The 23849-nt window shown below is 39.1% G+C and overlaps 1 protein-coding gene across 1 annotated transcript; it reads left to right on the top strand.

The window, feature by feature from the left end:
• The first annotated feature begins 469 nt into the window (after positions 1 to 469).
• LOC308197195 (uncharacterized protein) lies at positions 470 to 22520 on the top strand. Its single transcript, XM_080597289.1, has 4 exons — positions 470 to 5690; positions 11657 to 11792; positions 19869 to 19964; positions 20447 to 22520. Exons 1-4 carry the CDS (start codon positions 5609 to 5611, stop codon positions 20514 to 20516), a joined length of 384 nt encoding a protein of 127 aa, XP_080453415.1. The 5' UTR covers positions 470 to 5608; the 3' UTR covers positions 20517 to 22520.
• The last annotated feature ends 1329 nt before the right edge of the window (positions 22521 to 23849 follow it).

Here is a 23849-nt window from a genome sequence, read left to right as displayed (position 1 = left end):
TTGCGTAGCACACTCATCAGCTTAATCCCCTGAAGTGTCGCAAGAAAAGAGCTTTTCCAGCAAGGAAAGGAACAGCATGTACAAGCAATTTCACATTATGTTCCTTCCTGATGGATCCATGGTCTCAGCCTCTTAGGTCTGCTGCTGATATACATCAAGCTTCTCATCTGATATATTATATCTACCACTGAAATCCTGTCCAAAGGGGATTTCTTGTGGAAGAAGGAATATGTCTCTAGGAGATATAAAGAAGCTGAGTTATAATTTAAAAGATACTTTTCTAGAATTCAGTCAGAAGAATACTGGGGGAGAGAACACAGGACAAATTTCCAGCCACTGATCTTTGACATCAACAGGTTTGCAACGTGTATGAACCTTCATCACTCAAGGTGAGAGTCTCATCTAAAAAAGGGCAGGAAGAATGCTCCCTCCCCCTCCCCCCCCCCCCCCCCCCCAAAAAAATCATCATCAACAACAACAACAAAACAAACAACCAAACCAACCAACCAACCAAAAATGTCTGGCTGCAGCAGTGCTAGTTATATCCACTCTGTACTTATTCAAAGGGGGGATACAAGTAAATTATATCAACTTGTTGTGATTTGGGTAAAGAAAACAGATATGTGATCCACAAAGTAAATCAAACCTGAATTTCTATTACTGTATGAGTGAACATCTGAACAAAACTAGTTACCCTACAGTTTGCTGGAGGACTATTACCCTCTCTGTTATCTATGGCTTCCTCCTCCTTGGTTGTACTGCTACTCACAGCTTAATATATCTCTACATAGCTATTTTCTCTCACTTGTTTCTCTCACTTGTTTCTAGCTATAATTAGAGCACAGATTTAGCACTGCACTTTTTTCTATTTACTTGTACAATGTGGATGAGGACTTGGTGGTTCTCTTAATCAATACATCTATCTGCTACTGCTTCCGCAAGCTTTTAAAGAATTGCAGGCTCAGGACAATGGTGATGTCTCCAGTGATGTGCAAACAGGCAGAGGTGTAAATACAGAGCTGTTGCAGCTGTGCAGGTGCTTCTTTGCTTTGCAGCAAGAACATGGAGTAAACAGCCTGGCTTTGAGCAAACGCAAGCACAATAAAACAACTCTTTAGCCTATGCTAGAATTTTTGAGGCAGGAGGAATGTGCATTCATGCATCTTAGTGTTGACTATGCTGTACTGGGCATAAGGATGCCTGGATCAAAACGCCACATTGCTGTACTAAAAGAGGCCAGCAACTGTTTGTTGTTTGTTGTTGTTTTGTTTTGTTCAGTTTGCTTTATTTCGTTTTTATGGTGCTAAATGCTGTGGATCAAGGATCATAGTAGCAAAAGAAAATCTCTTCCCTGTGCATTCAAATGTTTGCAGCAAGTTTTGGAGAAACAGAACCAGAATGTACAGATAGAGATACAGAATTATACTGTGTATTGTGCACTGTGTGCATTTTCCCTTTCTACTTCAAAATACAGCTTTAGTAAAAGAAATCACATACTTGTCAGTGGTAAAAATAAGCTTATGGAGCATGAGAAAGTTGAGTGATATATTAGTGAGGACTTCAGGGTGTTTTAAATATGATGCCTTTAAATTTAATTTGGGTTCTCATTCGGTCTGCTCAGGCCTCAGAAGAAAGCCTACAAACAAGAAGGACTTGGGTTTTCAGGGCTGGAAACCAAACCTGGTTAATAAGTCATGTACTGTGGACTCAGAGTCCACTATTTCTTGTATCTGCTCTTTGACAAGATTTGACAAGGGAAGGATTCCTGCATACATAGCCCACCAAGGTTTTCAAGTTTTGCTAAACGTTTGCATTCGTGTCTAAGCTACAAAAGAGCAAGGGGAGCCGAACTTGTTGCAACCATGCCACTTTATTCTATTGCTGATGGCACTTAATTCCCTCAACTCCATTTCATTCAGTAATTGCAAGGTACCTGGATGTTGCTTGGTCTCAGAATGCTGGGGAGCTGGATAAGAACTGGGTTCCATTCCATCAAAATTAATGCAACAAAATTAGATGGTTAAAAAAAATAAAAAAATGAATCCCTAACTTATTCTTTCACCTGCGAGGGATTACGAAGACTTCAGTCCTTCTAGTACACTTTTGTTTAAAAAGAGCAGACCTTTGTCCCTCTGTCCTGGGAGCTGCCATTTGGTATTTTGTATCTGGTGACTAACTTCACACAAAGGCATTTCTATGTTCAACCAAATCATTCTCCTGCTCCTCTCCCAGAGTCCAGAGGCAGAGGCCATGCAGGGCAGAGAGGTTCTGAGTTCTCTTATTAACATAAGGAGGGAGTGGATCTGCTTTGCTCAGCCACATTGCTCAGTGGTCTGTTTTGTTGTCAGACTCAAATGCTGTGAACCTTTCAGGGATTAAAATTGATGAGATTCTCTGCTGCCACCAGGCTCTTCAGGGCACATGATTTTCCTGAGCTGCAGTCACTGACTGGGAATTGCAGTCAGAAGGTCAGAAAGCTGTTAAAAAAGGAAAGTCTATATTGATGTTTTCCATTATTTGAAGTCTAAAACCAATACAAAACAACCATAGTTTTGATGAGACTTTCCTGTTCCCCAGCAGCAATACGGATCTTTGAGTTAATCCAATGAATTTTTTATTGATATGTAAGAGAAGAAAAGGATCTTCAGTGCTTTTTGACATTTGTGTTGTGGGGAACTATACATTTAAGAGGCTTACATTAAGAGCCAGTCACAGTGTGAGATGTTATTCTTATGCTTACGTTGCATATGAATACAGTGCTGATCAGTCAAGATAGAAACAATGGATGTGACTCTCTTGTCTCAACGAACTTGCCTGATTAATTTCTCCTCCTGGTATTAATATGCCAGCTGCACTATCTCTGTTTGAGATGCATTTGCATCACAAAGGAATTATTTTATCTCAGCCTGTATAATTTCAAGTGATGTTGGTAGCTTACAGACACTCACCGCCCAAGTCATTGTCCAGGGGTGAAACTGCAGGGGAACAAGCTGCACTGTCTCAACCATGTCAATGCTATCGAACTTAATATTTCTATAGTTTTTCTTTTAGTTCATGCAGTCTAGATTTTTTTTTTTTTCAAACCTATTGAAAATACTGTACTAATCTTGCTATCCTGCTGAGTTTACATTCAGGCAGAGAAGGGAGGTTCCCTAGCAGATACTACAATTTAGGAAGGGAAGGGGAGATAAGACTTGTCTGCACAGCCAACTTATCCCCTGCCTGCTTCCAAAAGAAGTTCAAAAACCCCACCAGGAGGTAACAGAGAAATATGCAGAAAATCTGAAAAAAGAAACAAGAACTTTAACAAGTGAATTATGAGTAATCATTGCCATGCAATTTGAAGCCCTAAACCTTCAAATCTTTGCTTGCTTTTGTTTATACACAATGTGCATGTCTTATCCTTTTATGATCCATGGCTTTGGGAACATTTTGTACAAGTGATTGGAAACTTAGAGCTGAGAGACAGTAGAAAAAAAGACAACCTGGTCTTCCTTGAGTGAGTGTTCCTCTCTCATTTTGGCTTTTTTTTAATCCACTTTGGAAACCATGAAAATCATTTTCTTCTTAGAAGTGAATTTACCCAAAGTGGACTGCAGATTTCCGAAAAGGTATTTTCAACATGGTTTCAATTCATGCATAAAACAAAGATTGCGCATTTGGTTTCCACAGAAATAAAAGTCACAAGGGCACAAGCTCATATAACACCTTGCTTCCCCTTTTCCTAATTTACTTCAGAGAGCCAGCTACATCTGCATTCCTTCCTCTCATCCTCTTTTTTGGCCTCCAGGCCTACTGAGGCAGCAACTGGTATCTTTGTCAGCACTCACCAGATCCTGACTCAAGGCAATTTCTGTAAATAGTTTTCCAATACTACTACACTAATTTTATACACTTTGCATGCCTATTTGCAAGTAATTTAATCACGTACATAACTTTTCTAACCATGGATTATGAAGTTATCTCCCTGCTTAACTGATGCTCAGAATTTGCTGCTATTTTGATATAATTGGGATGTGTTTATTTTCACTAGTTTGTAATTTCTTTGCTTAAGAGGCCACATTCTGAAGTCTTTTTGTTTAAGAGCATCAACAGAAGGAGACAGAATATGCAGTAGAAAGAAGGTTTTTTTTTTTTTTTTTAATCCTAATGTTGGGCAACAAGCCCTAGGTCTTTGAAAAAGAGTCAGATGCTGTCTTCTATCAAACCATTGAGAATTGTGCTGAGGGACCCAACTGCCAGCTGATGTGAATGAGAACTCATTTTACACGGGCAGAGAACAGAGAGTAGGCAATAATAATTTCACAGTAGCCACACTGACATCGGTGACCCAGGTCACCACCATCATCATGACCAAAGTTTCTGGGGAGTATGTCTCTGTACAGGCAAACCCGAGCTGTGATGGAGAGGGATTTGTCTGAGCTTAGCCACTATGGCAGAAATCCAGTTCATACTTCTACGTGCAATTTCTCACTCATGTCTGTTCAAAAAACTTTATTGTTTTGGATTGCTTTCACTATTTTGATATGACTACCATTAAACAGATGTGTTCATTGGTTTGTTGCTATTTTATAAATGTTATTTCTGTAATTTATATTCATTAATATGGGGTGAAATGTCACTATTTTCCACCAATATTTGGAGTCTTACATGCTGAAAATAGAATAATATTACTCTCCTGGGATGAAGGGATTTTCCCCCTTAATGTGTCAAACAAAACCAGAAAGCCATTTTTTTATTATCTGCACAATAAACCATCATTTTTTATTGCTAAATAGTTTTCTGTTTTCAGAAGCCTATTTTCTGTGTGCAAAAAGACAGGGTTTTCTTTCTCTGATACCTAAACAACACATAACTCAGCACTTTAAGATCAGAGCTGCATAGTTCTTATTGTCAGAAATGTAATTAAAATGAGAGCTGTAGTACAATGGTCATGAGGACATTGGGGGATATCTGCTGAGTATTACAACAAGCATTATGATTAACTTCATACATTTGGCCCAATTTAATAGTTACATACTGTAAGCTACAGAGATTTCAGTGAGAATTTTGAGAGATGTTTTCTTCTCGTCTGCTTTAAAGCCTGTAGTGAGAAGCAGCTTTGTATTATTTGCATTTTCATCTAGACTGGAAGAGTGCCTGTTGGATGGCATAGAAACTGCAGTGATTAAAAAGACCTAGTGACTAAACCAAAATCCAAGCTCTGACGGGCGTAAGTCTCCCTTCAAAGACAGCCAACGACCCAGAACTAAAGTATTGTCTGAATAACTTATGCCCTGAGCATTTGAGAACCTAATCTTAGCCTACATTTTGTTGAAGGAGACTAAACACTACAGAAAGAAAAGGATTTCCAAATTTGAAGCTGAAAAAAAAAAAAAAAGGCAACAAAGAGTTTCTGCAAGTAAAATTTTGCATTGTGAAATCACAAGAACTTCTCACACTCCTGACAGCATGAAACAGAAAACCCCCAGGCTTTCCAGCCATCTTTTCTGGGTAGTCTGAAGTGTGCCTTCATTCTTAGCTCAATCTACCCTAGAAAATAACCTAACTCCACTTGTCTCTTATTTATAAGCTCTTTGGTTATATTAACTCCCTTTAGCTGGCCCCAATGAGTAACACATTTCTTCTTCCTGGCTGGCTTATGGTGTTTTCTGTAGTAAAAGGAATAGCTGCTGAGACGTGTGAGCTTGGTAACTCTATCCTTGCCAAGCTGCTCCATGCCAAGTATACCAGAACCAGCATATGTGATCTAGGTTTTACTTTTTTTTTTTTTTTATTATTATTTTATTATTATTATTTTAATTTATTTTAATTTGTGGTTGTTCTTATTGTTACCCAGCTTCTGGTGCAGAAATCTCATGTGTGTTGCTAGAGCAGTTCCTTACTATGTATTTCTGCACAAGGAGCTCATTGCAGAACTGGGACTAAGTGATGATGATGGGGTTGTGCGAGGAGACCTGTGGTGTTATGAGGGCACCCATGGGTTTTGGTTGTACTTGCTGTGAGGAGACAATATGCTGTAAACCCAATTTATATGTGAGTACAGTAGCAGGGATGTGATGGGCAAAGGCAGCAGTAAATGTTTTATACTAGTCAGATGAGGCAGAATGACAATATGGAATAGCTAAACGGAGTTTAAGTAGACTTAAAGTGGAATTAATCTTCAGATCTGATAACACCCCCCATAGACAATGCAGATCTCATCCTGTTACCTGGGAGAATTCTTGGATTCCTTAGAACCCCCTTGCGACCACTGGTCTGTTTTTCCCTATGAGGCCCACCCCAGCAGTCACCTTTGCTATGCTAATGGCAGCAGGGCCCCGTGACGCACATGATTAGAAAGAGTGTTTTGTTGCGTGTGGGTCTGCCAGCGACTTTCTCAGCCTGGGCTCAAAACATTGCACGCCAACTCGGGGCTGCTGCTAGCTGAATATGTAAAAGTTGAGCTTCAAGCCACTGTAGGCTCTGTAATTGCTGATTGCATTAACTCAGATGCTACCACGGAGTGTGCTGTGTGTTACTCTGATTTTATTAAAATAAAAGATGAAATGCCAAATTAAAGAAAAATGAAAGGGATTATCATGACTCCAGGTGAAACATAAACAGCAGGATTCAGAGAGCTCCTGAAGAACATAACTCCTCTTTCAATAAAATATCTCCATTTATAAAACATTTAAACAGAAAGGGGAAAGAGGGGAAAATATCTATATGCCATATCAGGAAAATTGCCTTTAAACGGTATGTTTCTCAAGAGTTTCTATGAGGCATTAGTAGCTCTCCAAGAAACAGAGGCCTTGTTTTTATGCTAATGACAACTGAGATAAAGATAGAGGGAGGGAAAATGCAAAATGCTCTGCCATACAGTCTGAGTTGGTCTGGAATGAGTATCTATTATTTATTGAAAGTTTTCTGCTGGCTGGTAGCAACACTTTAAAGGAAATGTTTGTTTTTCTTTGTTATTTGGTGATGATCATTGCCAAATGCAGGAGTGCTGTGAAAGGTGAAAGATTGGTTTTATTTCCTTTTTCTCTTTTCCTTTTTGTTGCTTCCCTCCCCCTCCAGAACCATAAATAATGATAACAATAAACACAGGAAAAACCCTTAGGTAACTTACAAATGAAATGCAGGAGATGTATTTTTATAAATGAGAGTGTGAATGTCACACTGGTAAAATTAGAAAGAAATGTGTGAGTCCTGAGCTCCCCTGAGCTGGAGGGGAAGGCTTAGGAGATTTCATTTGTTGAGCATTGCCCAGAGAAAGAACTGCAATGAGAATCTGTTTTCATTAAAAACACAAGCCAAAGAATCTTTCTCAAAGCCTGATTACAAGGCTCTGACTTTGACCCCCATTCTAGTTTTAACGTTGTCAGAAAAAGAATAAATGAAATGTGCTTCAACACTAAAATCTCTGGCATGGTTATGGCAGGGTGCAATCTGCATGCAAATGTCTGTCAAGATTGTTTGGTGGGAGCCAATGTTACCCTCTACATCACCAGAATAAGAAGGCAAGAGAAATGGAGAGAAAGGGAATAAAAGCATTCCTAAAAGTGCATAACAATCTGGGAACCTGCTCAGTGCTTAAACTTATGCACCAAATGTAACCAAAATGGAAGAAAGTTGTGGACTTCTTCCCTGTTAAACTGATGCCATGGTTTATTTGAGTCTGTATCTAGGATGCTTATCACAGGACTGTCATTTTTTTAATGTAAAGGAGGATCAGAGTTCTCACTCAGCTAGGTTTTGTAGTCTGTTGTAATAACCTGTGTTCTTTGTGATGTGCCAGCTCCAACCATGGAAAAATAGACAGCTGTCTTGTGTAGCAGACTGCAATGGGTAGAAAAAGAGACAGTCTCATCCACAGGAGTATAAAATAACAGAGTACTGGTCATGTGTGTTTGTGCTTGAGGGAAAAAATACGTTGCATTTTATTTGGTCCTAAACTTAAAACCTAGAGGATCATGATGATCAGTGTCCTCAAAGGAGCGTAATGTTTGGAGGCTGAAGTGTACAAGCAAAGGTTGTTTTTGCCTGTGTTTTTTAGCTACTATATTGACCAAAACCGTGCTTTAGTATCTTTGAATACAAGCTAATGAAGCATTTCAATGGGATCTGTGAGGTTTATCATAAGATCATTGCCAGGAGCTGTTACAGTTGAAAATTTAATAGCCTGCTTCTGTATATTAATGCAAATGTTGAAAGCCTGTGGAGCAGGTGAGCTCATCATTTATCTATAGAAAAGTTCACTTCTAGTCAGTGTGCTCATAAATTTTCACTTCCTGAACAGCTTTTACAAGTATTTCTGAAATATTCAAAACATTTTCTACCTATTTTCTGTTTCTTTTTTTTTTTTTCTTCTTTTTTTCTTCCTCCCCCCCTTTTTTTTCTCTTTTCCCTTCTGTATTATTTAGATTCCAGATTCACACTAGTGGACGTGTCTCAGGTGTCTGCTTGTATTTTGTTTCATGTGCCTGGTGTAAAACATTCAAGGAATTCATTACAAGAAAATGCTGGATAATTTTCTTCAGTACTTGTAGCTCGATATTCCTGTGTCTGGTAATGTTTTCTCTTGATATGAATGGAGGATTTAGAATATGAGATTCCTTGACTTGGATTGGTAAACAGGATTCTGGATGCTTTTCTGAACAGTCTGAAATTTTAAGAATCATCTCTTTACTGGAATAAGGTCTCTCAGTCCCTGCTGAAAATATTAGACAAACCACTAGATTTGAGAAACACAGGAATATCCAGCAGCATCACTCAGATCCATGACCCAGTCCTAATAAGAAGCTCAGCTCCTTCCCATTTTCATAAGGAGAGCTGTAAATGGACAGTGTTTGTATGAAAAGATGAGAAAGACACAGAGAAAGGAAGGCTTATTTTTTTTTAAGCATCCTGTAAATAGGAAGGAAATTTGCATAGGTCTTTGGAAAGGAATGGGTTATGTGAATAACCAGAGTCAACAACTCTTGTTGCACACTTTGCAGCTCCCAGACCTAACTCTGGAGATGTAAATTCATTGTGTCTGTCGTCAGCAGCTTTTGTTTGAACCCAGCTGAAATATTGTAAAGTTTTCAAAACAAGTTTTGTATTTTATCTTGATAAAAGACATTTCTCCCAGACTCACAAGTTCAGAAATAGGCTCTCTTTTCCTGCTCAAAGCCATATGCTGCTGACAGCCCTACCTGATTATGTGATTCTTTTTCTAGATCCTTTTTTTTTTTCAAAATAAAAAGCTATTTCCGCTACAGAAGTGAAAAATAGGTTATTTTCCCCATTAACAAAGAGAATACTTTGTCTGTAAAGCTAAAATAAATGGAAACCAATGTCTGATCTACACTCAGCATGCGTTTCTACTCTAGATATGTTTAAGCTGGCTTTGCATTGAATTCTGATGAAGTTGACAGAAGAATAACTTAAACACTTGTAAATTACCTGTGCTTTTCAACATAGAATCATAGAATGGCTTGGGTTAGAAGGGACCTCAGAAATCATCTAGCTCCACCACCCCTGCCATAGGCAAGGACGCAGCATCCACAACCTCTCTGGGCGACCTGTTCCAGTGCCTCACCACCCTCTGAGTGAATCTCCTCCTCACATCTAATCTAAATCCCTCTTTTGGTTTAAAACCATTCCCCCTCGTCCAATTACTATCTGCGTGTGTAAAAAGTCACTCTCCATCTTTATTATAAGTCTCCTCTAAGTACTGAATGGCCTCAATGAAGTCTCCCTGAAGCCTTCTCTCTCCACTTTGAATATCCCCAGTTCCCTCAGCCTGTCTTCATAGGTGAGGTGCTCCAGCCCTCTGATCAACTTTGTGGCCCTCCTCTGGACGTGCTCTAACAGACCCACATCCCTTTTGTGCTGAGGGCCCCAGACCTGGATGCAGTACTCCAGGTAGGGCCTCACAAGGGCCGAGCAGAGGGGGACAAACTCCTCCCTCCACCAGCTGGCCACTCCTCCGTTGATGCAGCCCAGGATGCAGTTGGCCTTCTGGGCTGCAAGCACACGCTGCTGGCTCACGTCAAGCTTTTTGTCCACCAGAACCCCCAAATCTCTCTTCACAGGGCTGCTCTCAATGAGTTCTCCCAGTCTGTAGTCCTGTCAGCGATTGCCCTGGCCCAGGTGAGCATGTTAGCAGTAATACCTCTTAAACTGAACTTCCTCGGAGTGATGATTCCCTGTAACTGATCTGACCACAGTATCTGTCCTGGCCTTTCAGCAAAAAGAGAAAAACCTGGTGGGACTCAAAGCTCTGAAATAGATAGTTCTGGTAGTATATACGTTTACAGAGAGGCTTGTGTCTCCTCTGTGTTTCTGCTGCCTACATATGTGATCTGTGTCTGCCTGCTCAAGAAGGCAGTAATTCCGTTTCTGTCCTTGTTCTTTCTATTGCCCTGTTCTCTTAGGGATTAAAGAGGAAATAAAACAATGATGAACCTTCTGCCAGCTTTTGTGCATTGGGTGGAATCAGAAGCTATCTGCAGTTCTTACAGTAAAGCCTGGCCTTTGTTTTCCAGATCACCGGAACCTCAGCTGTGTCAAGTTTCAAGATCAATTGCTATTAGATTTCATCCAAACAAAACAGGGATGTCCAACCAGTCAGGCCATCCTGAGAGCTAAAGATATGGGTTCTTTTTGCTCTGGGAGAAAACAGAAACACTTCATTTTGTGAAATGGAAGCATTCCTCTGAGTGTTTTGTTTTGATCTGATGGAAATGTCATTTGCCTTTATTATATTGCATTTGAAAAGAAGCAATTCATCTTATTGATGCAAAATATTTTGACTGCCTCAGAATGAAATGCTTCCATGACTTCTCGCTGAAAGTTTCAATAAAAAGAATGTGCTCCAACCAGCCCACCTCTCTGAGCAAGTATTTTGTCCAGGAAAACTTCTGTTAGGATGATTCTGCTCAGCATAAATTTCCAAGCCAGATTTCTTCTTTCTTGCTCAGAAAACAACTATATACACTCCCAGTCAGAGACCTTTTCCTCTTGATGCTTAAAATTGCCTTTGGATGCAATGTAACTCCTGTCTTGTAGTTCCAGGGTGTGAGGAAGAAATAACAGTTAAATAAATGACTTTGTCAGTATGTCAGATCATCTGTAATTTGGGACTAGGAATAGTCTCACTGGAAAATAAGTGCGACTAAGGTTAATAATAAGGTTATCGTCTGTACTTCTGGACATGTTCCTACTAATAATTTCAGGGTGCATAAAGGACCCAAGAACTGAGCTACACCCATGGCAGGCAGAAGGCAACACCTTAGTGGCGTTCACCTGTCCCTGCCCCTCAATTTGCTCTACAAAAAGCACCAGGATCTGTGCCATGTTCTGCTCCATCCAAAGCTGCACACTCACTGAATGTCCTCCTCTTGCTGCTTCGATCTTTCTTTTTACATCCAACAGCTACCTGGAATGCAATGTCTTAATAGTGAGCATATTTTCCCTCTACTGTTGTATCTTGTGGTGGTAATATATGACTGCTGATAATTACCTGCCAGAGACATAATGATGTTGTTTTCAAATAAATGAATTGATCTCTGTATTTTTTGCCCTGTGTTATCCCTGTAAATGTTTTGAGGTACTCTTAGTTTACCATAGCTTGGGTATAAGATTCAAATGACGGCTATTTAGATAGAGTAGTTTTCTTTCACAGGAACATGCTCCAAGCAGTGCTGTGTTTGGTGTAGCAGGATTACTTTCAGAGATGAAGATCTGGAAACAGAAAGAGAAGCTGAAATTGAGAACTACAAAAATCTATGCAACTTAAATTTAGGAAGACCACCATCTAGGTAAGTGAAAGAGATTATCTAGTTTTTTAGTCAATTGTGAGTGAAGTGGAAAAAATGTGATGACTGTCATGAATGAGTGATAAATTGGATTAAAAAAATATAAAATCATCTTCTCTCTCTGCTCAGTTTCTTGTCAGGTGATATCCAGGGTAAAGAAAATTCCCATTCTCTAAATCAATAATACATTTTTTTTTCACCTTGACAAGAGCTCTTTAATAATGTTAAATGAGAAAAATCTTCAGCATTCTCCAAAAAACTCATTTTCTGCAAACAGTACAAAAATTGCTCATGATGTCTTGTTCATTTTGAATTAAGTCCATGTATGGAAAAGAAGAGAAGAAAGAGATTCACTCAAGAATATCCATTACTATCTATTTTGTTGAGATGATTTATGTCAGAAGTATGATACTTTCCCTTCCTTAGGTCCTTTCAGAATATTTATTTTACAAAACTGTTGCATAAAAGATCTGATTTCTAACCTTTGTGAGTGAGAAATAATTTCAGTGTGAAAAGAAGTGGGGGAGGGGAGACATGGTCTAAACCTCTCCAGGTGGAAAATAATTCTAAATTGAATTTTACAAGTCACTGTGGTTTTATTAACACTGATAAAATAAAATAAAGAGAGGGAGAGAAAGGAGGGGAGTGGAGAAGAAATTCAAAATCAATCTTATTTTAGTGAAGACTGCACAGTGACTTGCATAAAAGGAAATTAATCTTGTTTTGGAACAACAGGAAGTACATAATAGAAAATAAGAGTAAGATTGATCCTGAAGTTGGACAGCTTTGTTGCCAAGCTGTTTATACACAATGGAGGGAAAAAATATTCAGCTCATCTCAGATAAATTATTAATCTATTTTTTACAGTATTGTTAATGTTTGTGGCATAAAAGAAAAAGATCAAAGCAAGAGTATGCTCAGCAGAACAGACATGGTACAAAATCATCTACTGTTGGAATGTCTTTTTTTTTTTTTAATTCAGAGTCTATTTTTGTTGCAAAAATGTGATTTAATCTTGATTTCCAATGCAAGGTTTCTCCATGAAGTATGTTAAAATATGTCCTTGGCATAATCAAAAAAATCATCAATTTGTTTTCAGTTGCTTAGAAAGAGGCTGGGGTGTAGTTCTTTAAAATCAACAGGAATTACAGACTGCAACACAAAAACAATTGGTCTGGCACCAGGTGAGTGCATATCTCTCCCTGTAGTCAGATGTGCACAACCTGTAGATCCCTTGTGCCTCTCAAAAGAGGCTGGTGGTGCTGGTCTTCACTCTGCATCACCCCAAAGGCTAGGCAAAGGAGAGGTGAGGAAAGATACCAAACAAATCCTAGCCAATCTCCTTGGAAAAATGGTACAGGCCAGGTATGAAAGGGGTGTCTGTCAGCTGCCAGACAGCTTTTGGAATTCAACCACATGGGTGGTTATCTTATGCTTTTGGAAAAAGCACATTTTTTCCCTGAGAGGTTGTGTTAGCACACATCTCACCTCTGCCCATGCTACTAGTAGGGAAACTGTATCTTGCTGACTTTCCCTGGCTTAACTGGTTTGAAAAAGGTCCTCACGTTAATATGCTGTTGGGAAGACAGACAAGCCCACACATACAGCACAAGTCAACACAAGTATGTGAAGCTAACCTTAACAGCAAATACAGAGGAGGGATGTGATAACTTGCTTCTGCTTGTCTAAGAGAGGAAATGTAAAACTTAGGTAGTGGATGGACACGTGTAACTATTAATGTTTGAAGAGCATGTTTTAGATTCATTTATACATGAATGGTATTAAATATTTTTCAACTATTTGATTTCTTTGTGATCCCCTCCCCCCCCCCAAAAAAAGACTTCTAGAAAAAGGTCCTATTTTGCCTAAAGTCTTAACTGCATTTCTGTCCTTCTCCTCCTCTTAGACAATTAAAGAAATGCAGAACAAAATTTATTACCTTCTGTAAAAGAAATGCTATACTACTATTTCCTTTACTTCAGGCATTAATAGTATTTTTTATGTTTGAGGTGACCAAATCCTGTTTCACTTGCAAAGCTCAGTTGCTCCTTTGGCACGAAGAGTTATTCCATTAAGTTGTTTTGCTGCCTGGGAGCTCTGTTGACAGCTACTCTTCGTATCAGGTACTGATGCCGATGAAGAGTTAATCTTTCTCCTTCTCTCCTGTTCAATATTTTCCTTGCTTGATGGACAGATTGGCTCTGGAGATTTGTAATGAACGGTGGCACCTTTCAGCTGCAGGTGACTAGTATCGAACCTGGAGTGAGTTAGGAATAACTCAAGAGACTACAGGTTGTCTTTGCCCTCCGATGTCTCTTGGGTGACGTCTGGGAGATTACTCTATTCTTAATACCCACATCTTGAAACCTGACCTCACAGCTAATACTAATCTCCACTGACATGTTCAGCCATGAGGCTGGGAATCAGATGTGGAGACTGAATTACTCTTTGCCTTGGGTAGGAAGTGACTCCAAAGCCTGCCTTGTGTGCAGTGACACAGAGTGAGCTGACACGGCTGAACTTCATAGCCTGCCCTGTGCCTGCCTGGTGGACAGGGAGCAGCTGTCACCGGTGTGGTGTGCTCAGCCAATTTCATCAGTGTAAATTTACTAAGAGAGTTTTGACTTGCGTTCTTGCAGTTTGCTTCATTCGGAAAGTGAAGTTATTCAGGAACTTGCAAAGGTGTTATCACCCTGTGCTCGGACTTCTAAAAGGCAGACATTTGTGCATACATGTGTGCTCTGTGGTTTCATTGTATGAATAAATGTGAGACGGTGTTGTATTTTTGTGTTTGTAGGAATGGGACTGTGTGTGTGTGTGAAGACTTGAGAGTGTACCTGCTGAGGTGGGTGGATTTACTGTTGCCATGGTCTGATCTTTTAAGTGATACTAAATCAGGAGGACCACTTGAGGCAATGTCTCAACACACATGCTGGTGCAAAAGAGTGGTGTCCAATCCCACCAACACACTTTCGCCTGCTTCATCTCCATGAACCAGCTTTTGGTATTTTCTCACTTCAGGCCTGCACCTCCAATCTATAACAGAGTACATTCTATCACGAGGTGGACCGTGATGTAAATGACATAGCTTTTCCAAATTGTCTGGCACCAGTGCCTTTCCAATACTGAAGGGAGCTTCCTTTGGACAGTATCTGCTTCTTCTGTTCTTTTGTTTCCTGTTTCTGTGATTGATTCTGACTTCTAGGAATGCAGAACCGGTGACGGTGTATTTAGCAACCAACTGAGCTTAGTGGTTTACCTTTGAACACTCATAAATTTGAAAGGCTGTTGAGAGAACAAGCTTGTAAGGTGTGAGGCATAAGCAAGTCAGCTCTGCCTCTGCAGTTTGTTGGAATTCAAGAAAGAAGGAAACTTGGGTAGTTTCAGCAAAGCAATGGATCAGATTTACCTAAGTCTATTATTATGGGCCATCAAAGGTCCTTGTCTCATACACAGGCCATATACTTTATTCCTCTTCTGAAGTGGTCTATACAATTTCTGTGCCTTTAAAATATCCCCACCACCTGTGGCTCAATGAGATCTCAAGCTTTCAGATTTACATAACTTCTTTTGCTTAACTTTCATAAAGAAAACATGTTGCTGTTTGAAGTGATGTGAGAAATCATTTTGTTGAAGTGACAGTGGCATAGCATTCTGTCTTTTATCTTGCAGTTCTCTGAAAGGTCACAGTGTAGTGATTTATGAAAATCATCATTTTGTCTTCTTTTTTTCTGATTAATTTTCCTACTGTACATTTTTTCCTCAGTCTTGAATCATGCAACTTTTATCTTTAGATTCATTTTCCCCCTCTCTCTCTCTTTTTGCGTCAAGTCTGTTGTGGGGATTTAATTATAACTGATTCATAATTTTTATTTTTATTTTTTAAACTGGAAGTGTTAATTATTATATCAGTAAGTAATTCAATCAGTATAAAGTGTAAGACTCAACATATCAGCTGCTGATTTGGCTTATACTCAAGGTACATTTTTCATCTTGTTATTTTGAAAGTGATTATATTTTTTGTTTCTCCTGGTCGAATGATTTTCTTTTTAACTCTTTCTTCATAACGGATGAATCTCTTCTGTTTACCTATCTCTTCCTTCTGACTCAAATGGTTTAAAGCTCTTTCTTTTCCCATCAAATATTCTTTTTGCTTCTCCATTGGCAGCATCAAACAGAGTTCTCTTTTTCTTGCCTGCTAGACTATACCAATATATGATTATCATTTCAGAAGACACTAAAAATTCTTTGCAATAAAGCCCTTCACTAAGATTTCCAAGGCAGCTATGGCTGGTTTCTTTTACTGAAAAATTTGAACAACTGAAAAGCAAATATCCTATGCTTACCTTTTGAAAATCACTTTTTCACATTTTCAGTTTAGTACATGAAAACCTTGTCTGTACAATCACCAGCTACTTTGAAAACTCAGGAACATTTTCTTAGCGGTCTTGAGATGCTCAAAATATCCTTCCAGCCCATCTAAATATCTGCATCCATTCTTATTATTGCTGCTAAACACTTTGTGTGCCTTTGGACAGACCATCAATAGACTGTGGCTAATCGCGCATCCAGAATGATATATTTTGTGCAGTCTTTCGGCAACTGCAATATTGCTTGTACACCCCTATCATTTAAGAGAAGATACATTGGAGCAGAAGTGATGCATGAGCAAAAGTTACTTAAAAAGACAAAATAGGAGCTTGCTCATTAGCAAATGCCATGTGGTTAGGTTATGGTTCAGTGAAAAAAACTTTTAAATCATTCTCTGCTTCTATTTTATCCAATTTCTAATCTCAACACCCCTGCTAGATTGCAGCTTTATCATGTTGGAAGGACATAGTTTGGTGTCATAAACTATGTCTAAATGTGCATTAAATAGTTGCATATTCCCAAGTGTCTGAGCCAAATGAGAGTTATTATTGATTCTGTTTTACATTGTAAATAGATTTGAATCATCAGTGTTTTCAAATGTAAAGTTGGGGGAAACCTATCACAATTTTTAAGTGGAAATGCAGTTGTTAAGCCTTGCTCGTGTGCTGAGATGGTCACAGCTCGTGGGGCAAAGGGAGGAGGATGTGGGAATAAAGGGAGTGTGAGCAAGCCCGGGTAATGACCCCTGGCTGGTGTGAGGAACTGAACCAGAGCGTGTTCAGTGCTGACAGCCCGAGCTTGAGGTGATAAACCAAATGGTGGGGGATGCAGAGAAGTAGGTGAGGTGCTGGGAGTGCAGAGGGTTGGGTTCAGGTGCCTGCTGGGCCTTGTCTCCTCCTGCTCAACAGATCATTTAATCTCTCCAGGTGGGTTTATCTCATCTAACTTTAGTGATCAAAAGTAACTGCTTAGCTACCCACGGATTTTTGTTAGGCATGTACCGAAAGGAAATGAACGCCAGAAGAAAGCGAGACCAGGTAGGAGAAAGTTGTTCTTTCAGGTTACGCTGCTGGAGATAAAAACAGTAGCTGAGCTGATTCTCTCTGGTGTCAGTGGGGCGCTTTGCATTCATTTTAATAGATTATGGGGTAAGACAGAAGGTCTTCAGCTCCATGTACTCTCCTGAGCTTGGGAAAGCTAGATATTTATTTATGTATGCAGGGTAAATCTTTCCAGGCAGAGCTTTCTTTATCCACCTAAAAATTGTTTTTAAGGCCCAATTCTGGACTGGCTTTTCTCTCCTCTGCATTGCCTTGGCAGCTGAAGGAGCACAAAGAAGTATCTGGAGATTTTGTTTTCTTGGGAATAACTGCTTTTGGCAGTCTGCAAAATATTTCCTAAGCCCTCTTTTTAGGAAAGAAGTATGCTTTGCTTCCTGTCCAGCCTAGTGGAAAGGACTAGGATAGCCACTGTCTTGTGCTAAATGTGTGAAGTTGGACCTGAGAAACAGCCTGAAGCAGCTGTCTGGACAATGAGGTCCCTGGCTTGGCCGGTGGCAGGGATAGCAAGCTGCCAATGTGGGATGTTTCTAAGTGAGATACTTCCTTTCCATGAAGTGCAGTAAAGATCACTGCAACATTCAGCAAGACTTTAGAAACAGCTCAAGATGAACACAGTTAACTGAGTCCCAGTATTGAGAAAGTAAGCTCAGTCATCTCAGGCTCCAGTTATGGCATTTTGTCATCTTGACATACCTTCAAACCTGAAGCCAATGCAATTTTGAACTGCTCTTTTCTTTTTTTTTTTTTTTTTTTGTAACTAATACAAAGCCATGAGCGTGCAGAGTACTGGGTCCTCTTGTTCTGAATTCGAGAAGCCAAAGAGATGGTTCTGTGCTGTGACCTCTGGGAGTTAAGCATGTATTATGGGTTTGCAGGGTCATTTAGAGTGAATGTGGACTGGATGTGAAGTGAGACAGCTGGGAGAGACCTGTGAAAGAGAGGGCGGACCACTACAAAAGCAAACAATAGAGAAGTGCTAAATTGGCAATGTGCTTCTCAGAATGGATGTGGCCTTTTGTTTCTGTTACCTGCAACATTTCAACGCAAGCTAAATTGGAAAAATTTACTTCTCACATTTGACTTTCACCAAGATTTTCTAAATATTAGTGTGGGAGACAGAAAAGCTATTTTTTTCACCAACATTTTGTAATTGTAGTTATTAGCTCCACTACTTCCAAGGAAATAAACTATTTTTCATCTCTGTGCTCTTCTCCACATTATCATACCATGGCTGAGCATTAAAAAAACACCTCATATTCAGTAAAAACAAACAAGACCTTTGCCAGTTCAACATTAAAAAATAAATAAATACTGTTGCAGTATACTAGAATAACAAACAAGAAATTTATCAGAAGGAGAAGAGTGGTTGGCAAAAAATACTTTATTTATGACCTATGTGGTGAATATTTTCTTACTAATTATCCAGCTGACATACTGGTTAGACATTCTGCAAAAGTAATAACATTGGTTTCCACTGACAAACACTTTGGAAGAGGAATGGCAAAGACACTGAGAAGCCTTCTAACTGCAGGTTAAAAGGATGTGACCCCTGCCACCCTTGTCTGTAATTCCATCAATGCTCCGAAAGGTAGGCAGAATGAAGCTGCTTTTCCGCTTGCCTGGAGATCATGTCTCACATCAAAGATAATTGCAAATTGATATAATTAAAGTCCCAAACTAGTAAGCTTCTAAATCTGATGCATAAAAATGGTCCTGAAAACTTAGTCTCCTGGTTGCGTGTGTGGTGTTGTGGTTTATTCTAGGTGGTTTTTGGAAGGTGGCTAGGGTGTTGGGGTAATATACTTGCCCCACCTGTCAGCTATTCAGCACTGATTATACAGCATCTGATGTAGTTACCTTAGAGCAGATGGCTGACTTTTGGACAGCTTAAGTAAAGTGACGCTTATGTTGAATGAAACACTTCAGGATTTCTCATCCTTTCCAGGACACTGCCAAAACACCACAGCTAGTGTGAAGACTGCAGTGAGCTTCCTGTGACACTTTTGTTTCACCTCTATGTTGAGAGTAGTAATACTGACCCTGTTATGGCAACTGAAGGCAAAATACTTTGTTTGTGCAAACAAAAAATAAACAAAATCACATCATTCATTCTTAACATAGGCTTGTTTTCCCCTTAAACCCAGCTTGACTCTATTTCCATACACACACCAGTGACTAACCTTTGGAGAAGACTTTGACAGACTTCGCTTTGGCAATTCGTTGTCATTCTGCCATCCAGTTTTCAATATTTTACTTACTGCTGTTGTTGTCTTTGCTATCTTTATTGTTGTTCAGTTGACATATGTCTATTTTAGCATCCTGGTAGTTACCTGATTTAGGTTGTTACTTGATTTGTTTTGCTTTTTCATATAATGTTTTTATTTCAGCAGTAAGTTAATTCTGGTCCAAATAATAATGGCAGGAACTAAAACATTTATTAAAGTAAAATAATAAAATAAATGGTTTTTTTTTTTTCCTGGACCTGAAGAAATATAGTAATCTATTCTTCATTATTAAGAAATATTGGCCTCATTCTAATCTGATACCAATCATAAAAAGGGCAGCTGGGGCCAGTTCTTAATTTAGGCCAACACCTGCAGCCTGCTGGAAGAAGCAAAATGGCTGTGATCTTGTTATTCACCTGCAGAGTGAAAGAAAAATCTGGATATCACCTGAGGAAGAGACTGGCTGATGGAGAGAGGATGATTCCCTGCAGGTTTTATACTCTCTGTGGTGTCAACAGGTGCATGCAACTCCAACTCTAAGCTTCTTCTCTTCACGGCATCTTTCTCCTTCTTCTCATGACACGTGTAGCTCATCCATAGGGTGGTAAATTGCATTTGCATATCCTTCTGAGAATTGTTTAGCCAGCTCTGGGTGTATAAGAGAGTTGGACAAAATCTTATTGACTTTACTGAGGATACTTGATAACTTGAGCTTTGGTAAGTGCTTCAGCTGTGATGCTCTATAGATCTAAGCTTAAACTGATACCAACATAAGACATTAATAACAAGATTCTGTCTATGAAATCATCGATCAGCTCTGGGGCTGTCAAAGCTCACTGTATAGGAAAATTGCAGTCTGACAAATAAAAAAAGCTAGAGAAAGCAGAGGTGAAGCAACTCGAGATTTTGAAATCCTCAGATTGATGGGCTCAGTAGATACCCGGTGAAGATACAGCTGCTTCTCTCTCTCTCTCTCTCTCTCTCTTTCTTTTTTTTTTAGGACAAGAAAAGGCTTTGTCAAAAATCCATCATTTGGATGGAGATTCATGGGATGGCTGGATTGGAAATAAAACCCTAGTACTGATAAAAGAAAGCTCATATGGACCAAACTAGCAAGCCCTAGTTGGCAACATGGTTGTTACCTATCCTGCTGATTACAATTGGTACTGTATTAAATGAAACCCATACAAATAATGTTTGCAGGATGATAGAACTGGATCATTTGACCCTGGCCATCTCACAGTTCTGTCAGTGTATTTTGGAAATGGTTTGTTACATTTTGTCTGGTCGAAGACACATCCGAAGACACACTAGGGCAGAGGCATTGGTAAGAGGGTTCAAGTGACTAAAAACATAACCATTACTGTAGCTGGTGTTTTCCATTTTTTCCACGGTATTACAGGGCAGTAATTCCTTGCAGCTGACTGAACAGTCCTGCTAGATACCGAAGACAAGCAATTTGTCCATTAAAAACAGAGCAGAGATGACATCTGTTCTGTCTGCATTTAAATCTTTGCCTTCACAACTAGCTTGGCTTGTCAAGATAGTGGCCTTAAGTTTAACTTCAGAATCAGCAGAAAACAACCATTTTCCATTTGCAGGGAGGCACAATGAGTGATTGGAATAGGTATAAAAATCACTTTCTGCTTTATGATGTGTGGATTAATGAAAGTATTAAACCATTCTAAATGATAGATAAGGAAATTATTTTCACTGTAGCTTGAAAGAAATAAAACCGTGCTGTCTTAAATTTAAGAGGTTTAAAACTTTGCAAGCTCATCAAAAGTGCATGGGCAACAAAGAGGGGCAAGTTTATAACCACTTATGGATCACCTTAATTTTTTAACATTCATCACTTTTCTGCTTCATTACTGTTAGTGCTTCCCATAAGCTTTAAGAAACCAACTAATTTCTCCAGAAAAGAAGAGTAAATACAGGTCAGGCTAATATGCTTTTATGGGCAGTGCAGGGATTTTCCCATTTTATTGCCATTTTGCACTGTTAATTTTATACCATTGACATTGTTGTCTTCATTGTTCATTTCTCACAGGATGAAAAAAAAAATAATTACTATGTTCAGAGTTTCAAGCTGAAACTGAAATAAATGGGATGAAATTCAAATATAGTTCTGTTGGACAGTGCAAGTGCTAACATGTTTCTGGCTTTCTGTATGGAGCAGAGTGTGGTGCTTTATTGGTTTCATGTGCAGCTGGGATTGTGTTTGACCATGGCTTGGGTGTGAATGTGTTTGCACCAGATGTGTACCTAAGTGTGTTTCTGTAGATAAGTGTGGTCTCTTGCGTAGTTGTATATATTCACATGTAAATATTATCTTGTGAATGTGTGTTCATGACTGTGTAATTGTATTAGTGTTTGCATAGAGTTTGTATACATTTATGTGTTTTGTCATAAATGTGAATTCAAATGATGGGAGAATGTTTCTCAGTGTGGAGTGGCTGCAGAACTATTCATGCATAATTCTTTGTGCGAAAAAAAAATAATTTGCTTGAGCATGGTAATCACCAACAGAAGTTTACACAATATTGAGAAAAATCAGGTCATAAGCTCTTTCATCTTGAAGGACACCTCGAAACTGGAAGACATGGGTCTATTTATTGGTACCTGGAGTTTAAGTCCTGCTGCCTTGAAGACTGTCATCAGGTTAAGAACAGCCTATTATCCATTTATGTGCTGGATAATGAATGGTAGAATGTGCTCATTTATGGCATTTATGTAGAAAACGGAGAGCAGCTGGTTTAAAAGGAGGCTGATATGTCATATGCAGGGGAAGAGGTCCAGTCTCCACTGAAAAAGCAGAAGAATAAAACTGCAAGGTAAGGGGAGAAGAGCAAGAAGCAAAGGTTCAAAGGAAAATTGACAAAAGCAAAAATGATAACAAAAAAAAAATCATCTTTGTTTCCCCAGTAAATAGTTTATTCCCTCACTGTTCTCTTCCTGCCCTGCACAAAATCGTTGTGTGGTTTTCTGATGTTCTAAGAAATCACTCTATCTATCCTTTTCAAGAATCAGAAGATTCTCGTACTCTTATAATCCAAAGTACTAATTATGTAAAATGGTGGAGTAATCTTCTAGAAGGTGCATCCTCCTGGTGTTGCTTGCTCTTGGAATATTGATTCTTAGAAACTCAAATTGAAGTAGAAAAAGTAACTTTAGCTTTCAAGTCCCTCATCCTTCATAAAGTATACCAGGAATTTCACCTAGGAAATCTTGTGTCACGCCAGAATAATTTACAATGGAATTATGCAGTAGAACTGCAGTCGTGTCTATAAGAGCGAGGTCTAGAATGACAAAATGATTATAAGTGGTGGCAAATTTGCCATATCTCCAGGTATCCTGGATACAGAGGAATATCTTTTAAATAAATAAATAAATAAATACACATTTATAAGCTGAGATCAAGGAGAAAACTCCCCAGCTCAGTTCTCTCCCTCCTGTAATATAATGATTTACTGCTGTTAGGATGGTAAAATTTGCTACTTGGCAGCAGCATTGCGTGGCTGAACTTTGACATTCAAGTCCATCAGAACCATGCCTGCCACATGAAATTTAGCACACTCAAATGAGATGATTTTCAGGTAATAAACTTCGCATTTCTAATCAATAGTTTAGTTATCTTAATGAAGTTTCTTAATTCTTCTTGCTCATAATTTTCTATATATGTCTTACTCCTACCTAGCCCTAAGTAAATCCATTAGAATATTACATGGTAGGGATGTAGCTAGGGGACTGGTGTGAGTGGACTGGGTGCCAGCTACTGCAGTCAGGCACCTGGAGGCACTTAGGCCCCCCAGACTTTGGTGCCAGCTACTGGAACAAACGGGGTCTTCTAAACAACAGCAAAAGGTTTTCTAAAATGTATGATGTACTTCAGTTTTGTCAAACCTTCCATTTTGACCTAATGTGATTTCAGTTTTGATAACTTTCTCCCATCTCCATGTTTGTGTCAATCAAATATTTTTAGAAATCTCTGTTCAGTCAACTTTGAGGCAGGAGACATCCATTTTCTTTTCTTTTCCACTCATCTTAATTTGTAACTAACACTGTGAGGGCAGCAACCAATGATGTGAGGTACATACTTTTACTGCCAGGTTGAGCCCTCTTGAAAGAATAAATTTGTTCCCTGCTCACATCACATCAGAAAGTGGTGGGGAACTTTTTGAGTGCCACAAAGATCCCTAGAATCTGTACTTGAGGCAACATTGCCCTATTGCATGTCACCAAGTGTTCAGAATCAGCACAACCTAGCTATATTTTCTGAGGATGCTCTTGTGGGCACATCAGTCAGTAAAATTTTTTTTTTCCCATTGGCTCACAATTTCTGGCTGTGGTCATTTGTTACTGGTCTTGAGCAAAATTTCTTTGACTAGAATAGGGTGTGAGGT

The sequence above is a fragment of the Anser brachyrhynchus genome (assembly GCF_964034855.1).
Source record: "Anser brachyrhynchus genome assembly, chromosome: 6".
Classification (NCBI taxonomy): Eukaryota; Metazoa; Chordata; class Aves; order Anseriformes; family Anatidae; genus Anser; species Anser brachyrhynchus.
This window is presented reverse-complemented; position numbering and strand designations above follow the sequence as displayed.

What these genes read in the sequence shown, in the direction of transcription:
- LOC308197195 (XM_080597289.1), top strand. Translation starts at nt 5,609, where the DNA reads ATGAGTAACACATTTCTTCTTCCTGGCTGGCTTATGGTGTTTTCTGTA. An exon ending in TTAGGAAGACCACCATCTAG is followed by an intron (nt 11,793 to 19,868) that starts GTAAGTGAAAGA and finishes ATTCACCTGCAG; the next exon opens with AGTGAAAGAAAAATCTGGAT. An exon ending in ACTCTCTGTGGTGTCAACAG is followed by an intron (nt 19,965 to 20,446) that starts GTGCATGCAACT and finishes TTTTTTTTTTAG; the next exon opens with GACAAGAAAAGGCTTTGTCA.